Below are 27,959 nucleotides of genomic sequence, written 5' to 3'. Positions count from 1 at the left end.
TTAAATAAAACTTAAATTAATTAGTGTTTTTATTTAGGTAAACAAAAATACACGTTTCAAGAGAAAACAGTATAAACAAACGCAACTGTTTTAGAGGCCGAAAGCCGCGAATGTTAGTTTATATCGCACATCAGAAATTTCGTATTCATATATAAACATGCAAAGTTCAGTAATTTTACATTTTGAATGTACTCGAGGAAAGTTTTCGAATTTTGTCATAAATGCCTCATATTAACAAATAATACCTATTAACGAACATGATTTCTTTGAAGTCACAGAATTTATTTTTTAACCATTCAACATGGTTGGCTAGCCTATCTAAAATCTAAAAGTAAATATTAGAAAAATACGTCAATTCATTTTTTGTTTTTAACGATGAAAAAACTAGGTCATACAGACATTGCTCACGGTGGTATAAAAATTGTGCAATCACGCCCAAAAGTAGATCACTGTAAACATTCGTTAAAAAATAAAAAAAAACATAGTGAAATACTTGTGGACATAATTGTCTATAAAATAGTATCTATTTTACATCTATTTTGTAAAGACATCATTAAAACTAACATCTTATGAGATTTAAATAATCTCAGAAAGCCGACACGGTTTTGTAATGCAAAATGTAAAAGTATAGTTTTATAAACGACAGGTCATTAAATAAACAGAGGAATAATCACTTGCGTATTTTGCTGGCACCACAGCTTAAAGCTGGGAGGTAAAACTATGAAACCGCCAAATATGAGCCAATGCTTGATAAATAAGAATTTGAGTACTATAGTTGTGTGTAGATAAAATGCTCTAAATTCTGAGAATGATATTACAACTGGGAATTTTACAATATAAAAAAGCTCACTGGATGGACGCGTCCAATCAGCCCACACTACACAAATATATCCAAAAGAAAAACTAATCTACTAACTTAATAATTCGGAAAACTGCCTACAAGACACGCCTGTTACTAATTACATATCTTATTCTTGTCAAATCAATGAAAGAAACACGCTTTCAGCCAGTCTGTGATATGCATGTTAATATTTGTCAAAGAATTGCTTAAAAGTCAAAAGTAAATTTAATCAAAAACTTAATCGATTCATTAACAGGCGTTCCCTATAGACCTTTTCCAATAAAAACAATTTACAAACTCAATGATTGCGTTCGTAGAAAAAAAGATATAATATTTTACAAGTAAAATGTACGACAATGTTTGTTAATAAACGAAGATTCATACATGATGGTTTGTTAGCCTAATTTGTATAATACATAAACTTAATATGCTTTACGTAATATAAAGCTGTGAATGACTTAGTTATTATTTATTTCCTGTGTTTAAAAGCAAGTTAAAATTAATCAGTCCGCTACTTCTAAAGGTCGTCTAGTGGCGGCCATGACGGGTGCGCTTACAAATAAATTGTAATTAACTATGCGAGAAAATATCTTTCTAAACCTAAAATAAAATAATCTATATCGAACCGGAATGAAAGTAATAAAAACCTTCGTAAACTAACAAACATTGAAACGTACTGTAACTGAGTTACCAGGCTCTCATGAATGGCAAGGAGTCTGTGCAGCTCGCTCATTAACGCCGATAGGGATGGTAGGAAGTAGCGGAGGCAGTGCCGCCTGACGATGAGCCGTGGTAGCTGCGCTTCGATGACCGTTGGTAACCGTCGCCGGACCCACCAGTGTATTCATAGTCATCACCTGGTAAGGAAACTGTATTATAATTTGTACCAACAAATAAATCATTTAAAGCAATATTTCCAAGCCAATAAAATGGTTTTAAGTAAAATAATAAACTGGAACTTACCGCACCACGCACCATAATCCACCCACCAGTTTTGTATGATAATTGTACGTCTACCTACTGTACAGTTTAGACCACCAGAGGTTTCAGTCATTCACGAGGTCAGTTACTGAATTATTTTTTGGCTAGAAAAGACCAATAATGAACAAAACCTCTGTGGAATATTCTGCCTACATATTAACAACTCTACATTATTTCAGATGCCTCCAAATATCAATTCTAATTCTGTAAATTCAATCATTATGCATTTAAATGTATTACCGCGTACAGAAAAAAAGTTAATGTAAATGGGAAACTACATGGCTAGTGGAATATTGATAAGGGTAGGAAATGGAAAACCTGAAACAGACGCAGATATGTCGGAGACATTGCAAAAGGACGGCTGTGGCGACACCATGCCTCCGCAATACATCATAGGCACCTGTTAAATACTACGTTAATTGCGCATGTATAATAATGTATATTGCATAATAACATTTATTATTCATCATTATGACTGCATATTGTGGCCGCACCATACAGCGTTCAAAACATTTTACAGGGATTTTGTGTTCAGCGCCATCTAGTACATTTTTTTAAGCTTTTTGCTTTAGCTAACATGGCGTCCCAGACTATTATATTAACAAGTAAATTGTATAATTCAAGGGGAACTGTTTTACTAATATTTATAAAGATTGGATTATAGACCTGCGGGGGCGTTCCTATTGCGTCGGACATCTGTGGGACGTTCACATACTTGGGACTGCCCGCGTTACTGCCCACACCGTCGCCCTCTGTCGTACAGGACTAGTCAATATCGTGTTGAATTTAAATTTAAAGTTCGTAAACTTCACAATACAATAGAACTTTCGGGAGTTTATTTTTACTCTAGATGTCCCATTATATCAAACTACGCTTTTAGAAGCATATTATGTACGTGTAATTATAGTGCGTCACTCAGCATGACATGCCTCTCATCTTCTCTACTAGCCAAGCTTGATTAGTGATATAACACAGTAAACGATCATTTAACTTATGGTTTGATCTCTTTGCAACGCTACGATGTACACAGTTGTATTGCGAAATTTACGTATTTGTATTTAAAATATGTAGGTAGGTACTAATGCACTACTTAATAAAGGGAAAGTAGGAATGGGGAAGAGACGGGTATAGATTATATACAAAGAAAGAATACGTTACCAAGTGAAAAGTGATATGAAAGTGTATACATAAATACAATGTATACATAAAATATGACAATATATAATTAATGGAATCGGCATAATTTAATTATCTTTCCATAGCTACGAATTGTTAGTCATTATTGTTTTCGATGTAAGACTATTATGGAAGTTTCAAATTATTTTTGTGTAAAAAGACGATATAAAAACAAAAATTATGATATCTAAATAACACTACCTGTCTGGAGGACAGATGACTACAGGAGCAGGGGGGGGTGTGAAATTCATCATTAAAAATGCCATTGTTATTTTGAAATTTTTGATTTCTTTTAATTATCTACGTTTTATAATGTCCTTAAAGTAGATATATATTTCATCATAAGATATCTCAAATATTTGCAGTGGTAATATTAATATTTTATTAATCAACCAGTAGTAATTACTTAATCCATTAAGATAGAAGAAGCTTAATAATAGGAAACTACGACAAAAGTGTTTATTTCTTCCATTACATTATAAACTACATACTTATGTTACCAGTTAAATCTAACACTAAATATATATACCCAAAATACCTAATATGAATAATGCATAATTTCTACTCCGAAAGACCTCAGTGTTATGTAGTGTGATAGCACTTATTACATCAATAAATCATCGCGTACAAGCTTCTCGTCTTACTTTAGTGCTTCGGTTAAAATTAATAATTAAAACCGTAATTAACTAATTATCATTAGGTAATAATCGTAAAAAAGAAACAATAAGGACGCACGTTTAAGTCTATCATAATTTTCCTTTTTATACGAACATAAAGTAAACTTATGTGGAGCGCCCGCTAGGCTCAGCGGCCCAGCGCGCGCTCCGCTAGGTTCCACCAAGTATATCAGCACGTTAGGGCTAAGTATAGTAGTTTACACATTATAAGATTACAACAAATCTAGATAATAGTCTTACAATTGTAACATGCTTAGTTTGTGGCTAGGTCGCGGTCGCCGCTTCCGATTAATTACATTTTAGGAAATTAATACAAGTGTGTATTATAAATACAGCCCGCCCCGTAGTGGGCCGGTGTAAATTAAAACTTATATAGGTACTGTTGTAAGTAAACATTACTTTAAATATTGTACATCAGTCGATAGTTCACCTAACAATTTTGTTTCTAATCAATCGAGAATTATGTACTTTTATTTACTATAAAGAAAATAATAGTTTAAAAAATAATCAACATCAATTTTTTAATTAAAACAGAAATAAATAACAACTTGCCCTAGGTTTTATAATAATTAATGTTATAATTAACTGTAAAGCCCGTGAAATTTATTTTACTCGGGATCAATAATTACATTTATATTAAATTCTAGTATAAATATGAGGTTTTATATTTAATAATACCTGCATTGTTTTTAAAATAAGTTTCGAAAAGACTACAGTTAAGGCGGACGATAGTGCCGTCCTCTGATATACATTTAAATGCAAATGAATTAATTTTATAAGACGAGTAAACAGTGAACTTAAAATGAGTCGACTGCTAATCTAACGTTAAACACTAGGGGTCTTGTATAATTAGTCAATTACGATCATAAATTTATTAATGAATACTAGCACGGCACTGAGGCGCGCCCGCTCGCGCACCGGCGCCGTGCTCGGTGCTGCTAACTTTACTTTATCATTATACCAAAATACACTTTTACACAAAACATTGTTTCCTTTATATACTACTGAATAAACATACACATATAAAAACCGCGTACACTATATTATAAAGTAATACAAACAAGAGTCGAAAGGTTAACTACGCAACAGTACTACAATTAAGCCATGATTAAAATATTATTTCATAAACATTATTTTAAAATACAGCTGCATATCTTAAATCGATATTACAGGGTGTAATATTAAAATGCAAAGGATGCACGTGTCGTCACTCACGGATTGTACATAGCTTAAAATGGAAGTGGAAAGTGTATATACTGGGTACGTACATGTACATAATACAGTTACACATATAGGGAGTTACCGTGAGTGGGGTCAGAAGGGATTGGGGAGGAGATCGCCGCAGTAGAGACAGACGCGCAGGCGGCGCGCACGTGTGAACACCACATTTGACAGACGAGCCTCTAACGAGTCTTATCGTATTTGTATTTTGCTAACTATTTTTAATTAATAAATTCATCCAATATTTAATGCTCTTCTCCTATATAATAATAATTAAAACCCATATAAATAGTCTCAATTGATTTTCACAATAATTTGCACTAAGTTTAATGTTGAGTAAATCTAAAATTTCTAATACATATCATACTTTATTTAAATAAATTATATTCTTTATGTTAATAAGAAGATTGCCACGTTGGTTCATTATAAACTAAGTTCTTAAATTGTTCCAAAGGTTTGTGAGTGCGGGGCAGAACCCGTGTCTAAACACCTTAGTGCTAATTGTTATCACTGAAAATAACATAATTATAAATCATCTCTATATTCACTTAACTTTTTTGTAAGGCATCGTTTCCTAATATTAAAACAGATGTGAACAATTTCGTTCTTATCATCGGTGGTTGTACATTAAACCTACAGTAAGTATTTTTTATCATTAACCCAAACAATGGAACATAATGGTATTATGCAAACTGAACATGTGCGAGGGGACGCGCGAACCTAGTAACAAATGACAATGAACCGAGCCGGGATCGGGGAGCCAGCGAGGCAGGTTACTGCGAACAAATGCAAATAGTAAAAGCGATACAAAACGGCGAGACCGAAACGAACGAACGAACCACTACCCATGTTGAGAAAGATAACCAGGAATGAATCGAGACAAATTAACCTAACATAGGAACGAAGAGAAAACGAAGCGGCACAAAGCAGCACATGTACACGTAACCTAATGGGCAGTCAGGCACCGACGTCGATTAGTTTATATTATTTCATTATATTGTTATAAGGTACGAGTTTCACTTTCCTACATACTGAAGAGTCTCAGTCGAGTCTGTATGTTATATTATTTTAAGAGCTATAAGAAATGTATGCGCGTTATCTATGATCATCACATTGTAAAAGGCTTCTTCACTATTTTTTACCGTTAAATTTGGGACATCGCACCCCTCGCCCCGTACCGCTAGTCACTTATAAAATTTGCTTACACCTCACAATATTCCTCAATAGATAAATTATACTTTACTTATGGAGCGATCTTAAATAACCCTATTCTAAACGATCAAATTATGCATTCAATGTAATCATCAACAATTCGTCTATTTAAAACATTTATTAACAAATCTTATCGTGCGCGGAGCGGCGCGGTTCTATTATTTAAACTTAAAGGAACAACTCCCGTCCTTGGGCGTCGGGCAGTCTATCAGTAGGTCCGTAAACTCTAAGATAATTACAACAAATAATGGTCAGACGCGGCGCGCGAGCGCTGGGCCGACCGCCGCGCGGTCGCCCCTCTGCCCCGCGATTAATTACTTAGCTTATCACTAAAATTTTAATCAGTCGATCGGTCAAACGATTGAGCGATATAGTACAGTAAAGGACTAACATTAAATTTAATCTAACAATGTTATTTTAAATTATAACTCACTTTGTAACGGGGCAGAGCGGCCGCGCGACGAGAGACCGCGTCGGGTACAATTATGATACGACTAACATACCAGCCGTAACGGCCGTCGAAAGCTCTATACAGTTTTAAAAATATTTGGCAATCACATAAATTAAAACTTTAAAACTATGTGACGAGAGAATCGATTAAAATTATGCTTTACACACAAGTAAGTATATATATGTACAAATGTATGGTGAGGGCGCGAGGGGTGCGTCACGCAGCTGCGCCGGCGCGAGCGACGCATGCGGCGATATCACGTACCGAACTCTATATCCTAAATGCTTGAGCTTCATTACTTAACACATACGACAATATCGTTTGCTCGTTTAACAATTTGGCAGGTAAATTTTATTTATTAAAGTATAAATTCCATATAATAATAGTATCAACTTAAAAATTGCGATAAAAAACTAAAATGCGTATAAGAAAACAAATTAAAATTACGAATATTTATACAGAATTGTTCCCTTTTTAAAAATGGGAATAATTAAAAATATTAAAATCACGATCAGTCACTATGTTTTGTTTAATATTAACACATAATTATCTCATTACATGCCTACCGTTTTCCTAAGTCTAGTGTGTGGTAAATAACCAAAATTCTAACATTAAACATACATACCGATATATATACCAAATATTTATACAAGTTATTAGCTTAAGTTAAGTTCTTTTAGGTCATTTTCCCTAAATTGGCCTTGTTTAACAGTGTCTGTCAAATGTGCGTCACGCGAGCGAGCAGCGACGAGCGGGCGACGCGACGGCGCGCCTTCCTCTACCGGACTGCGGGATGCCACGGAACACTCGGATCCCATACGACAATACACGTACACGACATTATTAAAAGAAATCACTTTAGTAAATCCGACAAAAAATATGAAAACATTCGAAATGTGTGAAGTAAAAATAAATCGTTCACAAAAAACCCACATCCAAATAGAATATTAAAAGCAAAGTTAATAAAATTGTGTACACCCGTTGTACACGCAAATGACAGCATCGTTTAGCTTTAGAAGAGGGGTCGCGAAAACTTCCGGTCATTTCATGTCAGAGCCGCGATATGCGTACACCAATTGGTGCCTTATCGAGTGTTTTAATATCATTCGTTCATAAATAGCGTTCAGAGACGGCCGAATGCCAAAGGTTGCGAGAAAATGTGGGAGTACCTTATTAAATTAGTAGACAAAGAGTTTTAACACCTAATAGTTCCAATGTTATTGTTAAACTATTTTTATTTATTAATATTATCGCTTACTTACGCGTGTGGGTTTGTGTTAATGTAGTCGTCGGTGACTTTAATTACGTCGCCTAAATAGGCTTTAAATTATTTATCAATTAAACATTAGTCAGTTATTATAAATATTAATTTGTTGCATTGTATATCATAAGCTATTGTTTTCACGTATTATATCGTTTGGTTCGTGAAATCCAAAAACACAAAACTACAAATCTATATCTTAATGGGAAGTTTTACAGAGGTATATTAAATTGTCGCGTCAGTTTTATGTGGAGCATATACTTTATCAAAACGGTTAAAACTAACTATTCCTATTATTTTTAGTCGTTATATGTCGTCGACTTAGAATCGATAGATGGAGTCGATCGAATGCAACCATTGAAATGATTAGTGAACCTTCAAGTACGCACTCGCTTTGTGAATATGTCAAGCGATTATTTGCCTACCACTACCATTATTTAACACGATCCATTTGTGTCACACAAGCTTCCAAGGTACTAAATGCTACTAATACAAGTGCGTACTAGAAGGCGTATCAACGACTGCGTGTGCGTCTATCGCAGCGTAACAAACTACAGAAATCACTCTACCTACCTCTACATACCTTATAGAAAAGAATATTGTGTATCAACATGTGAGTGATACGACTGTAGTTAACCACACTGCGGTCGTGTAAGTGCACAGAGAAGGAAACAAATGGAGTACTAACACGCATATTATCCCTAAAATTATGTTTGACAAGAGAGGGTATAAGAATTAGTTGAGAAATGATGGTTTTGCGAGCTGACAGGCGATTGTCACGATGATGTTATGTTTGTATCCGCGACTCCATTTGGTACCGTTCTCCCAGTATGTGTGTGCATGTAGTGTGTGTGGCGTGTGTGACGTGTGGTGTGTGGTTGCCTACGCGGCGGGCCACTCCTTGTTAAACTCGTTGGCGTTGAAGTGTTTGGGCGCGTGATGCGGATGGTGCACACCTGGCGGCTGCGCGCCGGGCGGCGCGGAGGCGTGGTACTCGGTGGCGGCGCCGTACCGCGACGCGCCGCCGCCGTACGACGAGCCCTACCAGTCCCGCACACGTTAGCCCAGCTGCAGCGGACGCATCGAGCTGAAGCCTAGCGTGTACTGAGATCTACGTGCTCTACTCGGTATAAAAATATAGCTTTCTCGAGTCTAAACTGAGCCGAGGCTTCGGCTGCGGTGCGTCCGTTAGCCGTCATGGAGCATATTTTGAGGGCACTATGAGATGGTAAGGTACATGCTGATATAACTATTGGATTATTACTAAAAACCTTGGGCCGCATTCGCAAATGCTCCATGACATTTTAAGTATAACATAATTTTGTAAATAATGTACTCTGATTACATTTAACAGAATAGACGAACTCTCATCTCTGAACACTTAAAGTACAGCTCTTAATATTATTTTTATCGATAAAATTAACTATTAATGAACCTGTAACAATATGAAAAAATCCAAATTTTACTAATTTGTACTTTAAATGCCAATTTACAAGTGTAGAGATGAAACAAGGCGATTGAATCATCTCGCACGGCTACAAAATGCAATATTATATATGAATATCGAACGGAACTAAAGGGTAAGCTTATATCTAGTGCGGTGCGATGCCTTAATGATGAGCGCGCGTTATCGTCGCAACAACCGACCGTCCATAGTGAGAAACCAGTGTTTCGCGACATTCCCTCATCCGATACCCGCCCTTATCTCTAATTGTCTTTCTGGAGGAGCCACTCTTGTGGGCCCTGATCGACCAACTGGAAAAGAAGAACAAGACAATAAAGTCCCACTCGCCACAATTTAACTGGATCTTTAGCAGGTTTATGTAAGTAGCGCAGCGCGTGAAGATGGACCGGGCGAAAGCGTGACTATCCCCAAGGGCGAGATGAAAGTTTAGGCGAAAGGAGGACGGGAGCGGAGGAGGCAGGAGGAGGGACCGGTGAGGTCGGTGATGAGAGACCTTCAGCGAAACTCGATAACAACACTAATCTTCTTGATTTTTCACTATGGATAGCGGTGCGACTATGAACTATAGCCACGAGCGCAGCCGTCTACAACGCCGCGTCTTTCATTCTCATTATGAACCGCAGCATAGCTCGTAAAATCAAAAAGACATCGCACATTATTCTCGCCACTGAAAACATGCAGACAAGTGGACTTCGTAGTCGCCGCGTATGACATTATAGTGATATAAACAAGCATTTCGAACACAGCACACAGATGCAAGGGTGGCAAACTAATGGCTCTAACTATAAACTCATGCTGCTTACAGCCGCGATTCCTTTGTTTCTATTCGCGGATAATGTTTTCGCTGAATATCACTCGCTCACCAATACGTTCTGATCATAACCATTCATTCCATCGCAAACAATCCTAAAAGTACAACCAAATTGAAATGAATTCACTACACAGAGGTATGAAGAGTTCATTTCATTCTTACAGTACACTCGCACTACTTTCTCAGTGGATTTAACTAATATCAAACAGTCATTCAAGCTATCAGGCACACGCAAACGCGCCATACTAATATGAAGGTAGTTGCAGGAATCAAATCATAAAGTAAAGCGCAGGATAAAGGAGTATGGAAGGAAGGATGCAAGCCCCGAGGTGATGAGCAAATAATACAAATGTTGATCAACTTGGCTGTACTTTTGTGTAAATACCATCCATAGCTGTTAAAAAGCTATGTCAGATAGACATGAACACAAAAACTGTACCTTGGATTACAGGCATGTCACAACTTGGATTAAGGAATAAATCAAAATAAAAAAAGCATTTTAAACATGGTTTGTCCAAAGTATAGTCAATAATTGTTTGCAATTACGATATTGGATGATGGAATGCAAGAGGTAGGCAAACAAAAATGAAAGTTAAGTCATCCAGTATCTGGTAAGTATTCCACACATCACAGGCAATCGTCGAGGCCACCCGATGAGTGGCGTCGTCGCTTACCCGTCTCAATCGAGCGGGTACAGTTAACTTTTGCACACGACCTACTGACACAACTTGCGATCACCGTATTTGTTATTTTAATATAATTTTATGTAGTACATCTTATTGCTTACTGTTTTGGTAGACTGAAGCGGTTGACATACTCAAGATCGATGGGAGCGCTTAGTGTCTCCTTTACATTTGAAGATATATTTATCTTTAATTGCACTTGAATCAAAATTTAACGAAATATAGAAAAACTTGTTAAACACGAGGATTATATCTTACGAGGATTATATTTATAATCTTATTTCTACTTGAAAAAAAAAAAAACTAATAGGCCAGAATAAACAACATTTCTGTGTGAACGCGCTGTGTCAATACGAGCGATGCAATTATCTATATAGCATAAGCATGAACTTCCAAGCCAGAAAAACACATTTATATTTTCATAGATACAGACTAAGTAGGCAATTCATACGGTTTTCAATATAAGTGTGTTCCTCTACCTCGATTATGTCCACCCAAAATCGCAATGTCGTGTTTATATTACCATACCATCACCGGGTCTATAGCCTAAATGGTTCATGCTACGTTAAGCGCAAAAGGCGCAAATATTAATAAAAGACGTGTTTACATTAAAAGAAACATTTGATAATGCAATTTCTTGTATATCGATCTTCTGATATGTTTTATACGAGAATGTAGTTGAATTTTGTTTCGTTATTGAATAATAAACACATCCTCTATAATGTAATATTACATGGATACACCAAATCAAAACTGAAATTTTGTTTAAATTTTTAGAAATTGAAAATAGTATATGAACTTGTTGAATTATTCATGGTTTAAAGACATGATTAGATTTATTTAAACGATAAATTTCAACCTAGATTCGGTAAGTTTTAATTTGCAAAGTTACAGAATATGAAATGTTTTAAGTAAATGAGATACTGGCTTCTAGATATATTCTCAAAAAAATTCAACATTACATAAAATAATTGAAAATATATTCATAAGAAGTCTAGAATCTTCAAAGAATTCCGAGTAATCGAGTAGTCAAAAAGTTCAAAAAGGTTTCGAAGACGGTACTCCCGTCAGTATCTCAAGTACATAAGCAGGTAATTTAGTTTAACAATATTTTCAACGGTATAATAGTGAGCTGAGCATAGTCGATAAGTCTATTGGCATATCAATCGACTTACAAAAGAAATGATTATCACAAAGTTAAGAGTTCTCTTCTCGTCATAGGAGAGAGTCGTTTTATTTGATTCACAAACACGTCTTAACATAAATAATAAATCATTTTGTTTGTCGTATCGGTCTCGGCTCGTGAAGCTCACAGTGTATGGTCGGTGCGGTGTATGGTCTATTCGGCTTGTGTGTGTAGGTATTGTTGCGCGTGTACCTGGTCCTGCTGGTAGGCGGGCGGGTACTGCTGGTACGTGGAGTAGTCGGCAGACGAGGACTTGCTCAGCGCCGCGGACGACAGCGCGCCCGTGAGCGCGGGGCCGCCCGCGCCCGCGCCTCCCGCGCCGCCGCGCCCGTACATCTCGCCGCCCTCCGACAGCGGCACGTACGAACCTGCGCAGCCCACACTTTACTTATACTGGATCGACAATCGCTTGACAACTCTTGATGTAACCTCGACGTAAGCGGCAGACACTTAAGTCACCGTGTGAACAAGCGTAAGCGTCTTGTATAAAACCCAATTTGTAGTAATTTTACATAATTATGTTGACGACTTGAAAAGTTAAGCTGTCCAAGGTAGCCCAGTGCACCCTTACAAATATTTAATGAAGTTGAATGACAAACTAAACATTTTTCATTGAGCCTCCAAAAAGGACAAAATAATATATTCTTTAACTTATATGAGCACTACATACAAACAAGTTTAAATTATTATTATATTACATCTAAGCAATAAGGTGAAAAGTAAGTGCAACATGCATTTATTATAACTATGAACTTTTAAATATGTCTTAAATAGAGTTATAAAACGCCCTTACTGACAGTCAGAATTTTGTTGTGGTAGGTAACTGCAGCCTGTTCTTACCAGTACGTCGCCATGGTCAAAAAGACTAGACTCCAAAACTGCAGTTACCTATTTAATTACTACTCTAAAAGCACATTCCCTATCAACGTTCTTAATATTATAATCTTATTCATGCCATTTTACGAGCGTAGTTTTTTCAATCTAGGACATGCTAGATCCGTGCCGCTACCGTTCCCGTTCGTTGGAAGTGATTATGATCTAAAGTTGCGATTCTAGTGTACAGTTTCGGTCAGTGAGAGCGTCAAATAGGGCCCGTTACTCACCGGAGCCGGTAGAGTTGGAGTTCTGCGGCATGTTCCAGTTGGTCCAGCTGCCGCCGGCCGACGCGCCCGCCGGCGCAGAGCTGTAGTTAGCTGTACACACCAATAACATCACGTCAATCAACATGTAGGCAACGAGGTTGACTGGTTGCGGAAGGCGGGAGGATTCAGCGCAACTAGGAAGAGGCCTATGCAATATTACAAGTTGTATTTTTTTGTACATTTAACAACTTTTGTAAAATTAAATATTGACTTAAAGCCCGTTTTTATTTATGTATCGCTTCCGTTTCATCGATACCATAAATTTATTGTTTGCAGTGTAATTTATTATAAATCTTTCAATGGGCTGTCCATAATAGCACGATACCATGTTGCTTATTAATTACGTGCCTAAGTTTCACAGGTGGTGCTGTGCCGGCACCGCTTGTGTAGCCCTACTGAAGGGTTAGTCTACACTTTGACAAGGTTATGCAAGCGTTTGCCAGAAAGGATGAACTGAACCTGTTTGAGTTCTCTTTCGGCGGAAGTCGTTTCGGCATCATGATCCAAGCCTTCAAAAATAATGAATTGGCAAAGCCACTAATAAACTAGAGGTTTCTATAATTTATGTTAATTAAATGTCGCAAACCTTGTAGACTCTCTTGTTCATAGGAACAAAGAGTATATGCTAGTTTGCGTGTTACTATCCCACAAACATCTGAACGTACCGACAGAAACATAACTGAAGGCACTGCCTGGATGTGGATAATTTCTCTAAGAGCTACTCGTTTAGGGAATTAAGTTACGGAATCGCGCGTCAGGGGAGACTTTATTAACCCTTATTTACGGGTCTACGTTAGAGGTGTGTACTGACCGTAGCTGGCGTAGCTCTGCGCGGGCGGGTGCGTTTGCTTGTACTTAAGCTTAAGAACCATGCTTTACCAACGTTAGGCAATCAACAGCCAAACGAGGACTTAAACGTCTAATATAAAGCCGAGCATAGACTCCTCTCAAAATTAGAGAGATACAACAAACATAATTTCAATCATGCGTCATCTCATCTGGATGGTCAGTTCACAATATTCTGGTCACGCTCAAGCTGTCTTTTGCTACTACAATACAACTACATATAATAACTAAGACAGTTTTGGCATAAATAGTTGAAGTGTACGTCGTACCTCGCCTTCGACCGGAGCGGGAGACATGGCGGTGGTGAGCTGTGCGACATGCGGGGGTGGGTACGTACCGTAGCTGCCGTAGCCCTGCGCGGGCGGCTGCGTGTGCTGCGTGTAGTTGTTGGTGGCGGGCCAGGCGGGCGCGTGCGGCGGCGCCTGCGGGGCGGGGGGCGCGCCCCAGCCCTGGTAGTTGCCCGGGCCCGCGCCCGCGCCCGCCGCGCCGTAGCCCGCGTACGACGTCTGCCCGGGGGACGTGCCCCAGCCCTGGTACCTGCACGCACGACAACATTATACTGACTCCATCACAATGTTATGTGCATTTCGAATATTTATGTGAATACTTAGGAGAAATCATAAGCAGTCTCTAAACAGAAGGAATTTTAAAAATCAGAGCAAGAACAACGAACTAATAAAATTTTAGGCAGAAAAACCAACTCAAAACTAAAAACAAGGGGTAAATCCATAAGGCAAGAAGTGAAATAATGATTCCGTTACCCCTGCATGATGTTGGGGCCAGCCATCGGCATATTGATGGGCGGGCCACCCATCTGGCCGTTATGGCCCTGGATCATGTTGATGGGCGCGGCGGCGGGCGGCCCCCACTGGCCGGCCTGCGGCGCGTCGCCGGGTGCGCTGAGGGCTCCGCCGCCCATGCCGCTGGCGCCCGACCCGAGCTTGCCCGAGCCGTCGCGAGGCTCGGCACGCTTGATCTCCACCTGATGCCCGTTTAATTAAACAACGTTCTTTAAATTTCGCACAGGTGAGTTATAAACCAGCCCAATATGATAACGAGTAATCTAAATGCTAAGTCACATTGACATTGACACAAAACCGATCTTTTAACTTATCATTTTATCACTAATCGTTAACTAACAACTTTAAAATGATAGTATTTAGCAGTATAGCAGTCGCACAATAAGCTTCTCTTTTCTTATTACGCTTACCTACCCTACGCAGACTACGTGACTAAACGACACAAAATCTAAATAATCTGTGATTAAACATTTTGTAGTTGTAGTAATAGTTAACCTGAAAATGATGAACGCGAGCAGTTGTTGTCAAGTCAACAATTTAGATTTTATTAAGGTATATTAGGTACATGCGTATTGTAAATAAAACATTGTTCCCACAACATTTTTTGGATAATATAGAATAAAATAATCTATATCTATTCTATACTAATATATAAAGCTGAAGAGTTTGTTTGTTTGAACGCGCTAATCTCAGGAACTACTGATCCAAATCGAAAAATTATTTTTGTGTTGAATAGACCATTCATCGAGGAAGGCTTTAGGCTATAAACCATCACACATCATCATTTACAATGGAAAATGTGAAAAAACCAGGGCAGGTATATATAAATCATAACTTATATCTTCAAACCACGGGGACGAAGTCGCGGGCAACAGCTAGTGTCCTATATATAAATTTGGTACCATGTGAGTTTCTAGTTTTTAAGTTGAAGTTACTTTACCTGCTTGCCGTTCAGATTGATGAAATGCTCTTGGGTGACTCTCTCAACAGAGATTTCATCTTCAAACGACAGGAAACCGAAGCCTAAAACAAACAATTTAATTTTAATAAGTCAACAACTGGCTTCAATGATTTTTTACAAAAATGAATGAAATAAGATAGTTAATAGTTATAACAAGTAAAAAGGTAGAAATACTAATACCGTATAGAAAAAATGAGAAAACAATTAAATAACGGTTTTGTAGTAAGAACATGATTTTCGATTATTTTATATTCATGAAGCTGTTTTACGCTTTATGAATCGTCAAGCAATAACACTGACTAAGAGATGTTCCCCGCCCAGTTGCAATTCCAACCCTCAAATCACAACCGGTCGTACAAGTTTAAACCTTTTGTCAGTAGTAGCACAAAAGTCATAACTTCTTTTGAAGGGTGATCTCTCACTGACCAAACTGTTAAGGTAGTATAATTTCGATTGCGTTAATTACGTGTTCCGTTTGGAAAGCAAAAGCAAAAACATGCGCATCATGTGATCCCGCTCGTTAACCACTCTTGTAATATTGTTATCTATGTGGTCGATTAGTACCGGCAAAGAAGAGGCCACGCCCTTCTTTCTCTCAAGACAAATTGTCTACGTATAAATTCAAGCCGTATCCTCTACTTCTACTAATAAGGTACTAAATAACTGACACTGTTTATAGGTTAGCTACCATTTAAACATTTAAAGTTGTAGCATCTTGTATATATGTACATATATTATTATGTTGGTTAAGTGACCTGTCGCAAACCTTGTAGACTCTCTTGCCCATGGGTACAAAGAGTATATGCTAATTTGCGTGTTAATGTCCCACGAACACTTGAACGCACCGACAGTAGTTGGTACTATTGGCGCTGCCTGGATGTGGATTGTGATCTTTGCTAATTGAAAGAAGTTGGTTGAAAAGAATAGATACTTTTTTAGATTTTTCTAACGATCACGGTCTAGCCGAACGTAAATCAGTGTTAATTAGGAATCGAATTCGTCGCAGCTTACTGGTATTTTGCTTGACCTTAAAAACAAATAATTAAGGAAATAACATGAAATTCTAAAAATTGCTGATCAAATATTATTAAGTAGCATACATACATTCGTAATTCGACATGGTGGCTAAGAGAAACACAAAACCATATTTATCTTGGTAGTTTATAATATTAAACAATATCAAGGCGGGTAATATAAAATACCACGCTTTTATCCTGAAGCTCACTGTAAATACAATTCGATGTAGTAGTTTTCTTTATTTATTGAAGCCTTCAAATATTTGATTACGTTCAGACAAGAAAGAGAAGACGCAATGTTCCGTTCCGTTCTGTTGGAGAAACTAGAATAAAATGAAAACTGTAGATTATGCAGTGTAGACAGAGACGACCTTACCTCTAGACTTCTTCTTCTCCTGGTCGTACATGATGACGACTTCCATGACCTTGCCGTAGCGGCCGAAGAACACTCGCAAGTCGGTCTCGGTAACGTTAGATGGAAGCCCACCGAGGAACACCTTCGGGTATCCGCCGCCACGCTTTGGCTTCTGCAGTGTGCGAGGGTTGCACGGTTTCGGGTCAATGGTCCTGCACAAGAATAACATTTGTTTGTAAAAGTATAAAAAAAATATGCCATAGGGTACTGGATTAAGTAAAGAATTGGTGCGTTAGCGACAGCAAGTTAAAATAACTGACACTGTTAAAATAACTTGTTGATTGGTTCAACAAAGTACAGTATGTCGCTTTTGTATTGGTTAACAAATTGCCCAGATTCGGTTTACCGTTTCTGTAATAACCACGATAAAAGCAGATTAAAAGAGCCAACTCAATTAATCGATTTTATTGTTTTCCTTCAAATTATATCTATTACATATCTGTACAAATTATTGTCACAACAGGACTTTGTTTAAACAACAACTTTGTGTTCATTATATGCAAGAATTCAAATCAATCAAAATCAATTACACAATTAATATTATAACATACACATAAAACACTATATATATAATACCGACACGCTTTACTTCATGTCCTATTCATTTCATATATCTACATCCAATATTTGACGTCTACTTCTTTATTCTTACTATAAAGCTGTATTGCAATATCTATGACTGTAACTGGAAAGCAAAGTTTGCGATGCTTTACTTCAATTTTCAGTTAGTAATGGAAGTCCAACAGCGCATTCTATTTAAACAATAAATATTAATACTGGTTAAGATTGCTGCAACAGAAATACGTATAAATGAAAACCACCTAGCTGTCGTTATTTCGATAAAGACAGCAGTGCCTCAGACAGGGTTCCATTTTTACCAATGATAACATTTTTGTCTGGGTTGGTAATGGTAAAGGATTGACTCAGTGATACTAAAAAACAAGATGGCGGATTCCAATATGGCCGCAGTACGAACTAAGACATTATTTGATCAATCGAAACTTTTCGCATTCCGCCGACAGTATTTTTCCTTACGTGGTGTATGAATGAATACTGTTTAATCTGACATCGTTAACTGGAAGATCAATATATTCTTCGGAATCCATTGAGTATATGACTGTGCTGTTGTAACGTACTTGTGAAACAGTATTTGCGCTATTGTGCAGGAACGATACTGCTCTTTTTTGGTGGCAATTGAACCCTATCCGCCTCAACAAGTAAGATTACAAATGAAAGTGGACATTCTTTGACCGGTTTATCGGTATGTGTATGCTATTATTGACATTGGAAAACACAAAGATAAAGAATTAAGGACTTTTGAAAAACAACTCTTTTACATGTTTTTTTTATTGTACGTATATATTTTATGTCACGATGTTTGTTGACATCTACAAATCCATTTCACATCCTTTTTGATCCAAGTTACTATTAATATTAATTTGAGAAAAGGTGTTTAAACTGTGTTTTTTTTTTCTAACTTAGTGTGCACGTCTTAAATAGAGGTAATTAAATGTCGCAAACCTTGTAGACTTCCTTGTTCATAGGAACAAAGAGTATATGCTAGTTTGCGTGTTACTATCCCACAAACATCTGAACGTACCGACAGAAATATAACTGAAGGCACTGCCTGGATGTGGATAATTCAATTTCCAACAGATCGTAAAAACGGTATTCTATTATCGTTAAGGCACCTTTCTTCAATACTTAAATCTTCCTCATCCCTTTTTCTTGCCAAAATAATCTTTTAGCCTAAAAGGGGACTAATGTAATGAAAGTTCCTGCAAACAATTTTCGAGGAAATTTTCATGATAGCAAAATAGTTTGAGGTTAACTTTCTATCTACAAATAGTGTGTGTATAGATTTTTCTTCTATCATCACATGTATTTATGGACGGATCCTTGATAGTGTATAATGACATAAATATCCACAACACGCAAACACGCGCATTGCAGCAATTATTAATTATATGACAATAAACATAATATTGGTCGGTTTATTAATATCTTTGCATTCGCTTCACAAGGAAACTTATTATCATAACTTTTAAAATTAAAAGTGCTTTATACTACAAAATTGTATGTTTTACAAGATTAAATAAAAAATATTACGTGATCATGTAGTTTGCAAATTAAATACGGTGGTACGTCGATTTGAAGATGTAATTAAGGTTAAAATCACTACTAAAATTCTCCAATTATCTTAACTAATATTATAAATGTGAAAGTAAAAACGGCTGACCGGATTTGGATGAAATTTGGCATGCATATAACATTTGATCTGGAAAAGAACATAGGCTGATTTTTATTCTGATTTATTAAGTAGTTCCCGAAGAAAAATTGAAAAGATGTGTAAAACAACAGTCTTCACTCATACTGATTGAAGCAGACACACGAAGCGAAACGACCTCAGAAATCATGGAAATAAGACAATCGCTTCGTTTTACTGAAAATTTTAAATCAAACCATTTTAAGTATTAAATTGATGCAAACACTCAGCTATCATGAAAACATAAATAAAAATTAAAAATGTGTAGCTTGATAGTTGAACAGTCTGTATTTGAGTAAGGCCATACATATAGTTTATTTCTGTTCAAGAATTGGGTCACAATTATTTGTAGCTGCAACATTGTCTTTTTAGAAAGATTTTTTTAGAAAGACTATTTTTGCGACAAATGGATTAATTTCAGAATATGTCTGTCTGCCTGACATCGTTTAGATTAATTAATCCATGCACTCAGTTAATCTGGTAAGACCAAATATTCTATAACATAAAACATCAAGCAATATTCAGATAATACAAAGTGAAGTTCTGAAGTTTTGCAATTGCGATGTATTCAAAACCAATGGCAATCAATTAGTCGTTTCTTTTTATAACAACCTGATTGAAAATGCTTTCATGGTTGCGCTAATTGGCTTAACTTAATCATCGAAAAACAGCTACTTACCAAAAAAACATTCTACGCTTAATTAATACTATGAAAATTTGTGCGCCTGACAATAATTATGATGGTTGATAAAACAGATATGCACTAACCTGCCATCAAGCTGATGGGGCCCATTCTGCAGCACAACGTTGACAAGCGCCGGTTCAGCAAAGGTGACGAAACCGAAGCCCCTAGAGCGGCCCGACTCGCTGTTCTTCATCACGACGCAGTCGATGACATCACCATACCGCGAAAAGTAACGCTGCAAGTTCTCCTGAGACGTCTCCCATGACAGACCACCGACGAACAGTTTTCTGGGTCAAAAGGATGGAATACAGATATTTTATAGCACTTAACACTTGTAACAGATCATACTGACTATGAAGGCTTGCCCACTAGCTTGGTGTAGTTAATGCAGCATTTCAAGGTAAATAGAGATTGACTGATTAATGAAATCTAAGAACAAAAATAAATGAAAGCTAGTTTTTCTATAACTTATCAAATAATAAACCCTACAAGTCTTTTTAAAAATGTAGTTTCGCCAATTGTTACACCTAAACAATTAAACCGTTTCGTATTATATTGTACAATGAATATTATACAAGATAGGTTCAAATAAACGAAAGCGTTGTAAGAGTGTCTTTAATAATGAATTTTAACGATGTACAAGTCCTTGACAACTCGCCGGCTGGACCGCTTGTTAGGTAGGTTGTTCGCAACGGTTACCGGCGCATCGAGCACTTGATGCTAAACGATTGAAGAGTTGTAAATCAGTGTTTAAGCATTTTAGTTGATTTTAGTCTCAATAAATTTAGTAAGTACCAAAGTGTTATATCCTGAATCCCGTGTGAATTAAAATATTTTACTTTATCGTCAAAAAAGATCGCACTAAAACAACACTCTTAGTTTAAACTTTCATAAATTAATTTGCTTGATCTAAATGCATTAGCCTAACTAATAAGCTGCCATGTAATTTATCTAACAGAGGATAATATCCTTTAGCTTTAAGCAATACAAACATTTGACGTCATGCGTGAATTCTGCCTTGTTTTTTTATCTACAGGTCAGAAATTATTTATAAAACTAGATGTCGTAGTGAACCATATTATGACATCATGACATGATTGTCTCCTTTATCAAGTGTTTGTGCATAAGGTAAACAATCGACCTCAACTTAAATACAGATATTTACTACACGCAATTATTTCCAGCCTATTATATTTTTGTATATTTGATGAGGAAATACCTACCTAAATACTTGTGGTTGAGCTATCCAAGACTATATTTTATATGTTTTATAATGCTTGATTGGTAAAAGATCAAGGATTTTTCTATTAGTTATTGTTTGTAGGAATAAGAACCTACATTTTTCTAATCTAACTGTAAATTATTGAAGCACTGTTATGGGTATATGTATTTGTTGACCTCAAAATAATGATTGCACTAAATTGACCATTTAGCAGTTTAACAAATTGAATCCAAGCAATCAAAGATATAAACAAGAATAAATGACCTAAAAACCTACTTGGTTGTTGCTATCTATCAAATATATTCCAATAGTCATTTAGTCTGTGATAAGGACAAGTTAAATGCTTGGAAATTTACTATTGTTGCTTTTAATTATTAACATGGTAAACTATTCACTGTATAATTATGTATATTGATGTTAGTTGTTCTAAGGTAATTAAAGTTCACTAGGCTAAACATTCCAATGATTATTGAAATAAACTTATTCAGTGAGTACCAAACAAGGGCTTCACTTTAGTTATTGTTCTGCAATAAATGTATTTTCTCTCACCAGTCATTAACACCGGCAATGAGTTTATTCATACTATCATATTTAACTTTTTAAAGTTATTTACCAAGACATACACTATTATAACTGTATTTAGTGTTTACTTTCACTAATTATAAGGCAACATGTGGTTACTGGTATTTGTGTAAAATTAAATTCTCATTAAAAACAGCAGCTCATAGATTTGGAAAGACTAAATGTTAAATAAATTGTTATCTTCAAACAATTAATTGAAACATGCATGGATTCATATGTAGCACATAATTATGCATCAGGAATCATTATCAGTTTTTTTTATATATGTTCCTAACATTAGCTATATTAACAAATACAGAGTAACGTGATCAAAAACAGAAACTGATGTCATAGTTTCATGTTAGTACTTCATTTTTAATCTTTAGCAAAATTAAAACTAAATATGCTCATCATCAAGCTACAGCAGTTTTTTTGCAATATCAATGAGTTATATTTTAAATATTTAGTAACTATTACTCATCCTCCGCAATCTTGTCAAAATGACTTACACTAACAATTTTTTAATGAAAATATTCAACAAATATTTTTAAGATAGCACCAATAGCATTATCTAATCAATGTACTTCTTGCTCAGCCCAAGCAATACTTTTTTGTGTTCATAATTATACTTTTAAATTGAACTTTGAATTAATTTTCTGCTAACTAAGCGCAGCAAGATGGGTGAAAGTAACCATTCACTTCTCTCAGGTCACAAGTTTTGGCTATATGAACTATGTATGCTGGATACCTCAATGTTTTAGTGTACATATTACCATTTTTTTAATACAATAAATACCAGTAAAATAAAGATGCTAATAAACTCAAGTTTGAAGATGGGATGCACAGAAAGTAGAGATATATGCACAATATTTAATCAATGTTTGCCATGTGAACAGTTAAATATTGAAATGTGCTTATTTACTCACAAGTGAAGACTACATATTAAAATTTTGCTTAGTGTAAATAAAGAAGACAACAAAATATTACTAATTAACGACACGTATCCGATATTTCACAGTGCAGCATTACTGAGCGCTTATTTGTAATTTACGGCGCTTGTCTATCATCCAAGCGTCCATAGCGACCGCCCAATGCATGTTTACTAAAAAATAAAACACATGGGGGCAAACATCAAGGAAATATGCTCACCGACATATTTCGACGAGGCAAGTAACCATATGCAAATGATTCAGCACGTTTCGCGTCTCGTAGGTAAATGAGATCGCGCTACGCGGCACTTCGAACATTGATCTAATAACCTCATTAAAAAGTTAAGATTCTCATTTTTTTAACATTATCCATAAAAAATGACGCTTGCCATACCCTTGCGCGAAATCACCGATAAGAGAAAGCAACGATTAGTCACAGAAAGGTTAATTTTACATATTGCGACGTTTCCACATCAACAGCTTTCCAACTCGAAGTACAGTTATATAAACTACTTCTGAGTAAATTTTGGCAATGAAATGATACTCTAAACAGAGAAAATATAGCATGGGAAAGTAATAGCTGCCATGATCGTACCACGCAAGTCGCACGGCGAGGCTTGGGGTCGGTGCCCGCTAGCCGGTATAAAGTAAAAGGCTAATTGAAATATTGCGGCCCGTATCTATAGAATTAAGCTTGTATTGTCATATAATGAGAAAATCATCATGAAAATCATGCTAAAAGCAAACATAATTGAGTACGTAATGCTGTCTCACAAGCCCTGCTGGCTATCCGTGAAATGCGACACACCAAGCGAACATGCCAGTTTGACCTATTATAGTTGGCACGTCGTGGACAGCCTTATACCACACCAAAAATAGATGAAAACAAACTCACCCCTTCTCATCATCGTCCATGTCTGGATTCATACGCATAACTTACTACTAATTAAAAATAATGGTTGGCACCGGTAAAGACAACCAAACCACACAAGCACAGACCCACACGAATGATTATGGCGGACCAACCACTTCCGCTTTCTCAAAAAAAGTCATGGAAAGGGGAAGTAGTCAAAACAGCACTTAAAGGATACTCCATGATTAAAGATCTAAAAAAAAAAGTCTTAAAATTAATTGGTGTTCATTTAATTAATTAATTTATATTTATTAAATTAAACTTCTTGTTACAAACTATGATAAGCTAAAAATTTAAGCTAAAAAGTTCTAAAATGTTTCATATTTTTGAAAAGAAACCCGAACACCAGAGGGCAGCACATGGAATTATGTTGCCATATCTATAAAGGGGAATTCTATCGACATTAAGTCGTTGGCAAGAAAAGGTATTAAAAGAATATTTCAATAGTCTTGGATCACTTTGCTGACTTTTAAATAATTTATTATGATGTCCTTTTGGACATCATTTTTGAAATTTCTACAAAGTTTAAGCATGCTGTTCAGAACACAGACATAAAAATTAATAAATGTCTGTGGTTTAGAACATTTTAATCTTCCGTAACGCCATCTGTGGCAAGTACTGGAAACTAACTTGAAACACAAAATCAAAATACAAACTGAAATTAATTTTGGTATAAGAACTTTCACTTCCCATTTAAACGGCCAGTACGAATCTAAATGATTTTATACTCTTTTTATGTTAATTATAAAAAACCCGTGTTTATTAAACTTGACTCGCAACTTTTTATACGTCTTTATTCGTCTACGTTCTATGTAAACGAACGTCTTAACTCCATTTTTATTGAAATCTTAAAGACAAAACCTAGCGAGACTTTAAAATATAATGGTATCCTCAGGTATATTTATTAGCTGCATTATTTATTGTTAACCAGGTAAAAAAAAAATTCCTTATTATAAACATTTCTTGGGTAAGTCTATATGTTTTCTTATGAAGTATATTTAATCAAATTCGTAATGAATCACTGGCGTAGTAGCTACAGTGACCGGTATGTCTCCTTGCAAGCTCATATGGAAAGGGAATATTACTTCAACCTGAAAAAAATATGTAAAAGTTATTATTATCGAAATATTGAAATAGGTTTTTAATTAAATAATGTATGTATTTATGATATTCCATGTGCCATGGGGTCAATCTGAATCTAAATTTTATTCGTCTTACCATGCTATTCGAGAGTTTCTGAGGGTAATAAGATCTTATTTTTATTCAGGGCTTACTAACTACTCAAATGTTTGTAGAAACAGACTATTCTGTAAGGACACCTGTCTTTTAATTGTATATTAAGGATGGTCACCCTATCCTCAACAGCTCAAGTTGTGAATAGATTAGAAATTTGCAACAGTTGCCACTAAAATCAAATTATCTTTGACTTATTTCTACTTACTCTAAATATATAAGATACGTCTATCATAGGATTCAGTGTATTTAAGCTTGATGGGATTAATTGAGGTATCTCCATATTAAAGAAACATAGTTCGGCAATGTTCCGGGAAAAGTTTTTGTGTTGCACATGACACATTTTCCTTTCTTCCTCGGCGTATCCAGCTTGCACGTTATATCGCAATTTCTGGAATAAATCAAGTGCAAAAGTGCGGAATATTAGGTATAAGCTTTATTCGATTATTCATTTAAATCAAAATCTTTAACAAGTAGGTAGGTATAATATAGACACCGAGTTGGTTGTTTACTTTACCTGGATCAGAGTTACAATTATTTTCCGAATTTTTACTTTCTTTTCATTAACTATTGTTATTTCGAAGGGTATCGTTTGTCTCGGCGCGAATCCTCTATAAGTCTTAAAACATATTCTGAAACTTCCAGATTTGCGAAAGGTCTTACTAAAATCGTAAAATGTGGGCATCTGAAATTTAAAAATAGAAATTAGTAGCAAAGGTCTATCCACGGTCAACTCAGCTCGGTCTGGCAATGGACCTCGCGAATAGCCAAACATGGCAGTAATTTGAGAAATTTAGTAGAATTGGGTATATTTTGTACTAAGTAACAAGCTCTAATGAAAATATGTAGTTACATACCAAAATTTCATCCACATGGTTTAAATTAACGTTTCCTAAAACAGTGAAGGGCACTGCTTTCCGTAATTTGAATGCCGGCTTACTTTTAATTTTGATGTAGTATGCGACTTTTGCAATAGAGCTTTCGAAAGTCGACGGCAAGTCTGCTGGCAGAGCAAAGTGGAACGGGTACGTGTAGATGCCGGCCGGCATAATGTTATCTGGAAAACAATCAAAAGTACGTAGGTAGGTAGGTACTGAAGAGATTTAAGGAAAAACACATAAGAAAAGCAATATAAAAGGGAGAGAAAAGCTTTCTGCTGATCTTTCTTGTTATAAAAGAATCCAGAATAAGCAATTATAAACTAGCCTTAGATTAAATTAGAACGTAACTAACGCAAAGTGTTCAATTTCCGTTCGTATCATATATTATGGAAGTGTGTATATGTATGTATACGCGTAGGTATGCGTATCTCTCTGCATTTACAGTGTTAGATACTTGTCTCTTAATGTAAAGGCAATGTAACACTTATTGCGACGTTTGATTAAGTGCCTCTGGGATTGTACCTACTAGTAAATGACGTCTTAGACAAGTACAAAAGTTCCTGCTCACGAACTTACTTTTAACACTATCTTTAAATATGTTGGGTATAAGAATACTCAGAACTTTCTTCTTTTCGGAGTAAATTTTGATGTATGGTATCGTCGGCGCGGATCTCGACCAATTGGCCTTGCTGACGCCGCTGACTTTGAAATCAATACCTGGAAAAGAAGTTAAACAATTCGAGTTCAACATGTATTCAAATTACAGTGAGGTGAGGTACAGTAAGAACGAATACGCGTACAATGCCAGGTCCTAGTTAGGTAGTTAGTTCGAACTTATTTTCTCTTAAGTATAAGAAGCTAGTATGTAAGGATCAGGGTGGTTAACCCACTTAAAACCCACTTAGTTCTCTATAACTTTGTCTATTTAATATTTGGTGGTAGAGAAATAGTACACTACACTACTATACCCACTTAGATACTTAATGTTTTTCCTCAATGCTATCTGAGGCCTACCAGAAATGATGAATTTGGGTCAATCATAGCTTATCTAGTTTTATAATGCCTAAGCAAAAAAAAAATCAACACTTTGCCAAGCGTGATAATATTGACAACATGGGAGTACTTAGGTAAAACGAAGATAGGTTAAGTAAGATACCTAAGTACAAGTAATACGCAAATACAATTTAAGTGCCTTCAACAGTAACAACAAAACGAGAAGGTAGATAGATGAGCTCCCCCTTAAACATGTATGGACTTCAATAGTTTAAACACTTTAAACTTAAATGCTTATAAATGCTGGTGAGGTTTAAGTTTCGAATTTATGAAATGAATAAGGAAAATTAATTACTTTCCAACTTCTGGTCATTCTTCAAATCCAAAACAACGACCCCAGTCACAACATCACCGGCATAAAAGTTTCCAATGGAATCACTATTTAAGGTAATAGAACATGTCATGACAATTTTTCTTATTTTTGCTTACGAATACAACAAAATAAATGACTTCAGTATGCTTTATGAAAATAATTATTGACGACTATCAGAAAGTTGATAACGCCGATAAGTTAGATAGCATTAATGACAGTAGATAATCATTTTCAAATTAGCGAAGATTACTTTACTGCACTGACTATGTTATGTTTTGTGACTCGTTATTTTAGTAGTGTCAACATTTTAGAAAACATGTTTGTCTGAAACATCGTAACTAATGCCTGGACAATCAATAACAGAACCTTTGTTTTCTCTTTAAAGTACGTAATTCCCATAAAGTAAAGTTGTCAATGCTGTGTAACGGCCACGGTATTTCCTATACCTTCATGGGTATTTCTACGATACAAGGCGCATGATGCCACAGACTTATAGGTCTACGCACGATGCTTTTGTATGTTCATAGATGGTACGTTTACCATTCATGGAATCAATTAGTGAGAAAAATTTGGAGGTCAAAGCCTGTCAAATCGGTTAATCATTTAAAAGCTACTTTTAGATTTCAGATATATTTTTTGTTTTGCTTGGATGCCGCAATTAATAATCATACACCTGAAACTGGTGTTTAGTAATATCTCATAGACTGCCTCGGGATCCTCTCAGATATCCACAATTTCCGAACGAAAACAAATGACAC

The 27,959-nt window shown here is 36.0% G+C and overlaps 2 protein-coding genes across 8 annotated transcripts; both read right to left on the bottom strand.

Annotated features, from left to right (window-relative positions):
- Window positions 1-11: 11 nt before the first annotated feature.
- On the bottom strand, window positions 12-23,852 carry LOC113503328 (heterogeneous nuclear ribonucleoprotein 27C). Of its 7 annotated transcripts, none has more exons than XM_026885187.1 (12): window positions 23,704-23,852; window positions 20,180-20,389; window positions 17,107-17,297; window positions 15,694-15,776; window positions 14,715-14,935; window positions 14,291-14,490; window positions 13,069-13,158; window positions 12,158-12,333; window positions 8,777-8,861; window positions 2,489-2,574; window positions 2,141-2,222; window positions 12-1,698 (listed from the first exon to the last, which is right to left on the bottom strand). In XM_026885187.1, exons 1-12 carry the CDS (start codon window positions 23,739-23,741, stop codon window positions 1,574-1,576), a joined length of 1,587 nt encoding a protein of 528 aa, XP_026740988.1. In that variant the 5' UTR covers window positions 23,742-23,852; the 3' UTR covers window positions 12-1,573. The 7 variants fall into 7 exon arrangements, with proteins under 7 accessions (XP_026740988.1, XP_026740989.1, XP_026740990.1 ...); XM_026885188.1 differs by having other exon boundaries at window positions 20,180-20,383; window positions 23,704-23,850; XM_026885189.1 differs by lacking the exon at window positions 13,069-13,158 and having other exon boundaries at window positions 23,704-23,851.
- Window positions 23,853-24,606: 754 nt separating this feature from the next.
- LOC113503331 (arrestin domain-containing protein 17-like) lies at window positions 24,607-27,472 on the bottom strand. Its single transcript, XM_026885195.1, has 6 exons — window positions 27,184-27,472; window positions 26,412-26,552; window positions 25,812-26,011; window positions 25,472-25,639; window positions 25,163-25,345; window positions 24,607-24,812 (listed from the first exon to the last, which is right to left on the bottom strand). The coding sequence occupies exons 1-6, from the start codon at window positions 27,290-27,292 to the stop codon at window positions 24,720-24,722; spliced, it is 894 nt and encodes a 297-aa protein (XP_026740996.1). The 5' UTR covers window positions 27,293-27,472; the 3' UTR covers window positions 24,607-24,719.
- Between the last annotated feature and the right edge of the window lie 487 nt (window positions 27,473-27,959).

The sequence above is a fragment of the Trichoplusia ni genome, chromosome 19, assembly GCF_003590095.1.
Source record: "Trichoplusia ni isolate ovarian cell line Hi5 chromosome 19, tn1, whole genome shotgun sequence".
Classification (NCBI taxonomy): Eukaryota; Metazoa; Arthropoda; class Insecta; order Lepidoptera; family Noctuidae; genus Trichoplusia; species Trichoplusia ni.
The sequence above is the reverse complement of the archived record's forward strand: the minus strand, read 5'-3'. Positions and strand labels throughout refer to the sequence as shown.

Bases quoted from the DNA above. Each gene is read 5' to 3' on its own strand.
- LOC113503328 (XM_026885187.1), bottom strand. From the start codon at position 23,741: ATGCGTATGAATCCAGACATGGACGATGATGAGAAGGG. The intron at 2,223-2,488 runs GTCTATAATCCA...AGTATTTAACAG, and splicing joins CAATAGGAACGCCCCCGCAG to GTGCCTATGATGTATTGCGG. The intron at 1,699-2,140 runs GTTTTCCATTTC...TTTCCTTACCAG, and splicing joins CATATCTGCGTCTGTTTCAG to GTGATGACTATGAATACACT.
- LOC113503331 (XM_026885195.1), bottom strand. From the start codon at position 27,292: ATGACATGTTCTATTACCTTAAATAGTGATTCCATTGGAAACTTTTAT. The intron at 26,553-27,183 runs GTAATTAATTTT...CTTCTTTTCCAG, and splicing joins GAATGACCAGAAGTTGGAAA to GTATTGATTTCAAAGTCAGC. The intron at 24,813-25,162 runs GTAAGTAGAAAT...TATTTTTTTCAG, and splicing joins ACGTATCTTATATATTTAGA to GTTGAAGTAATATTCCCTTT.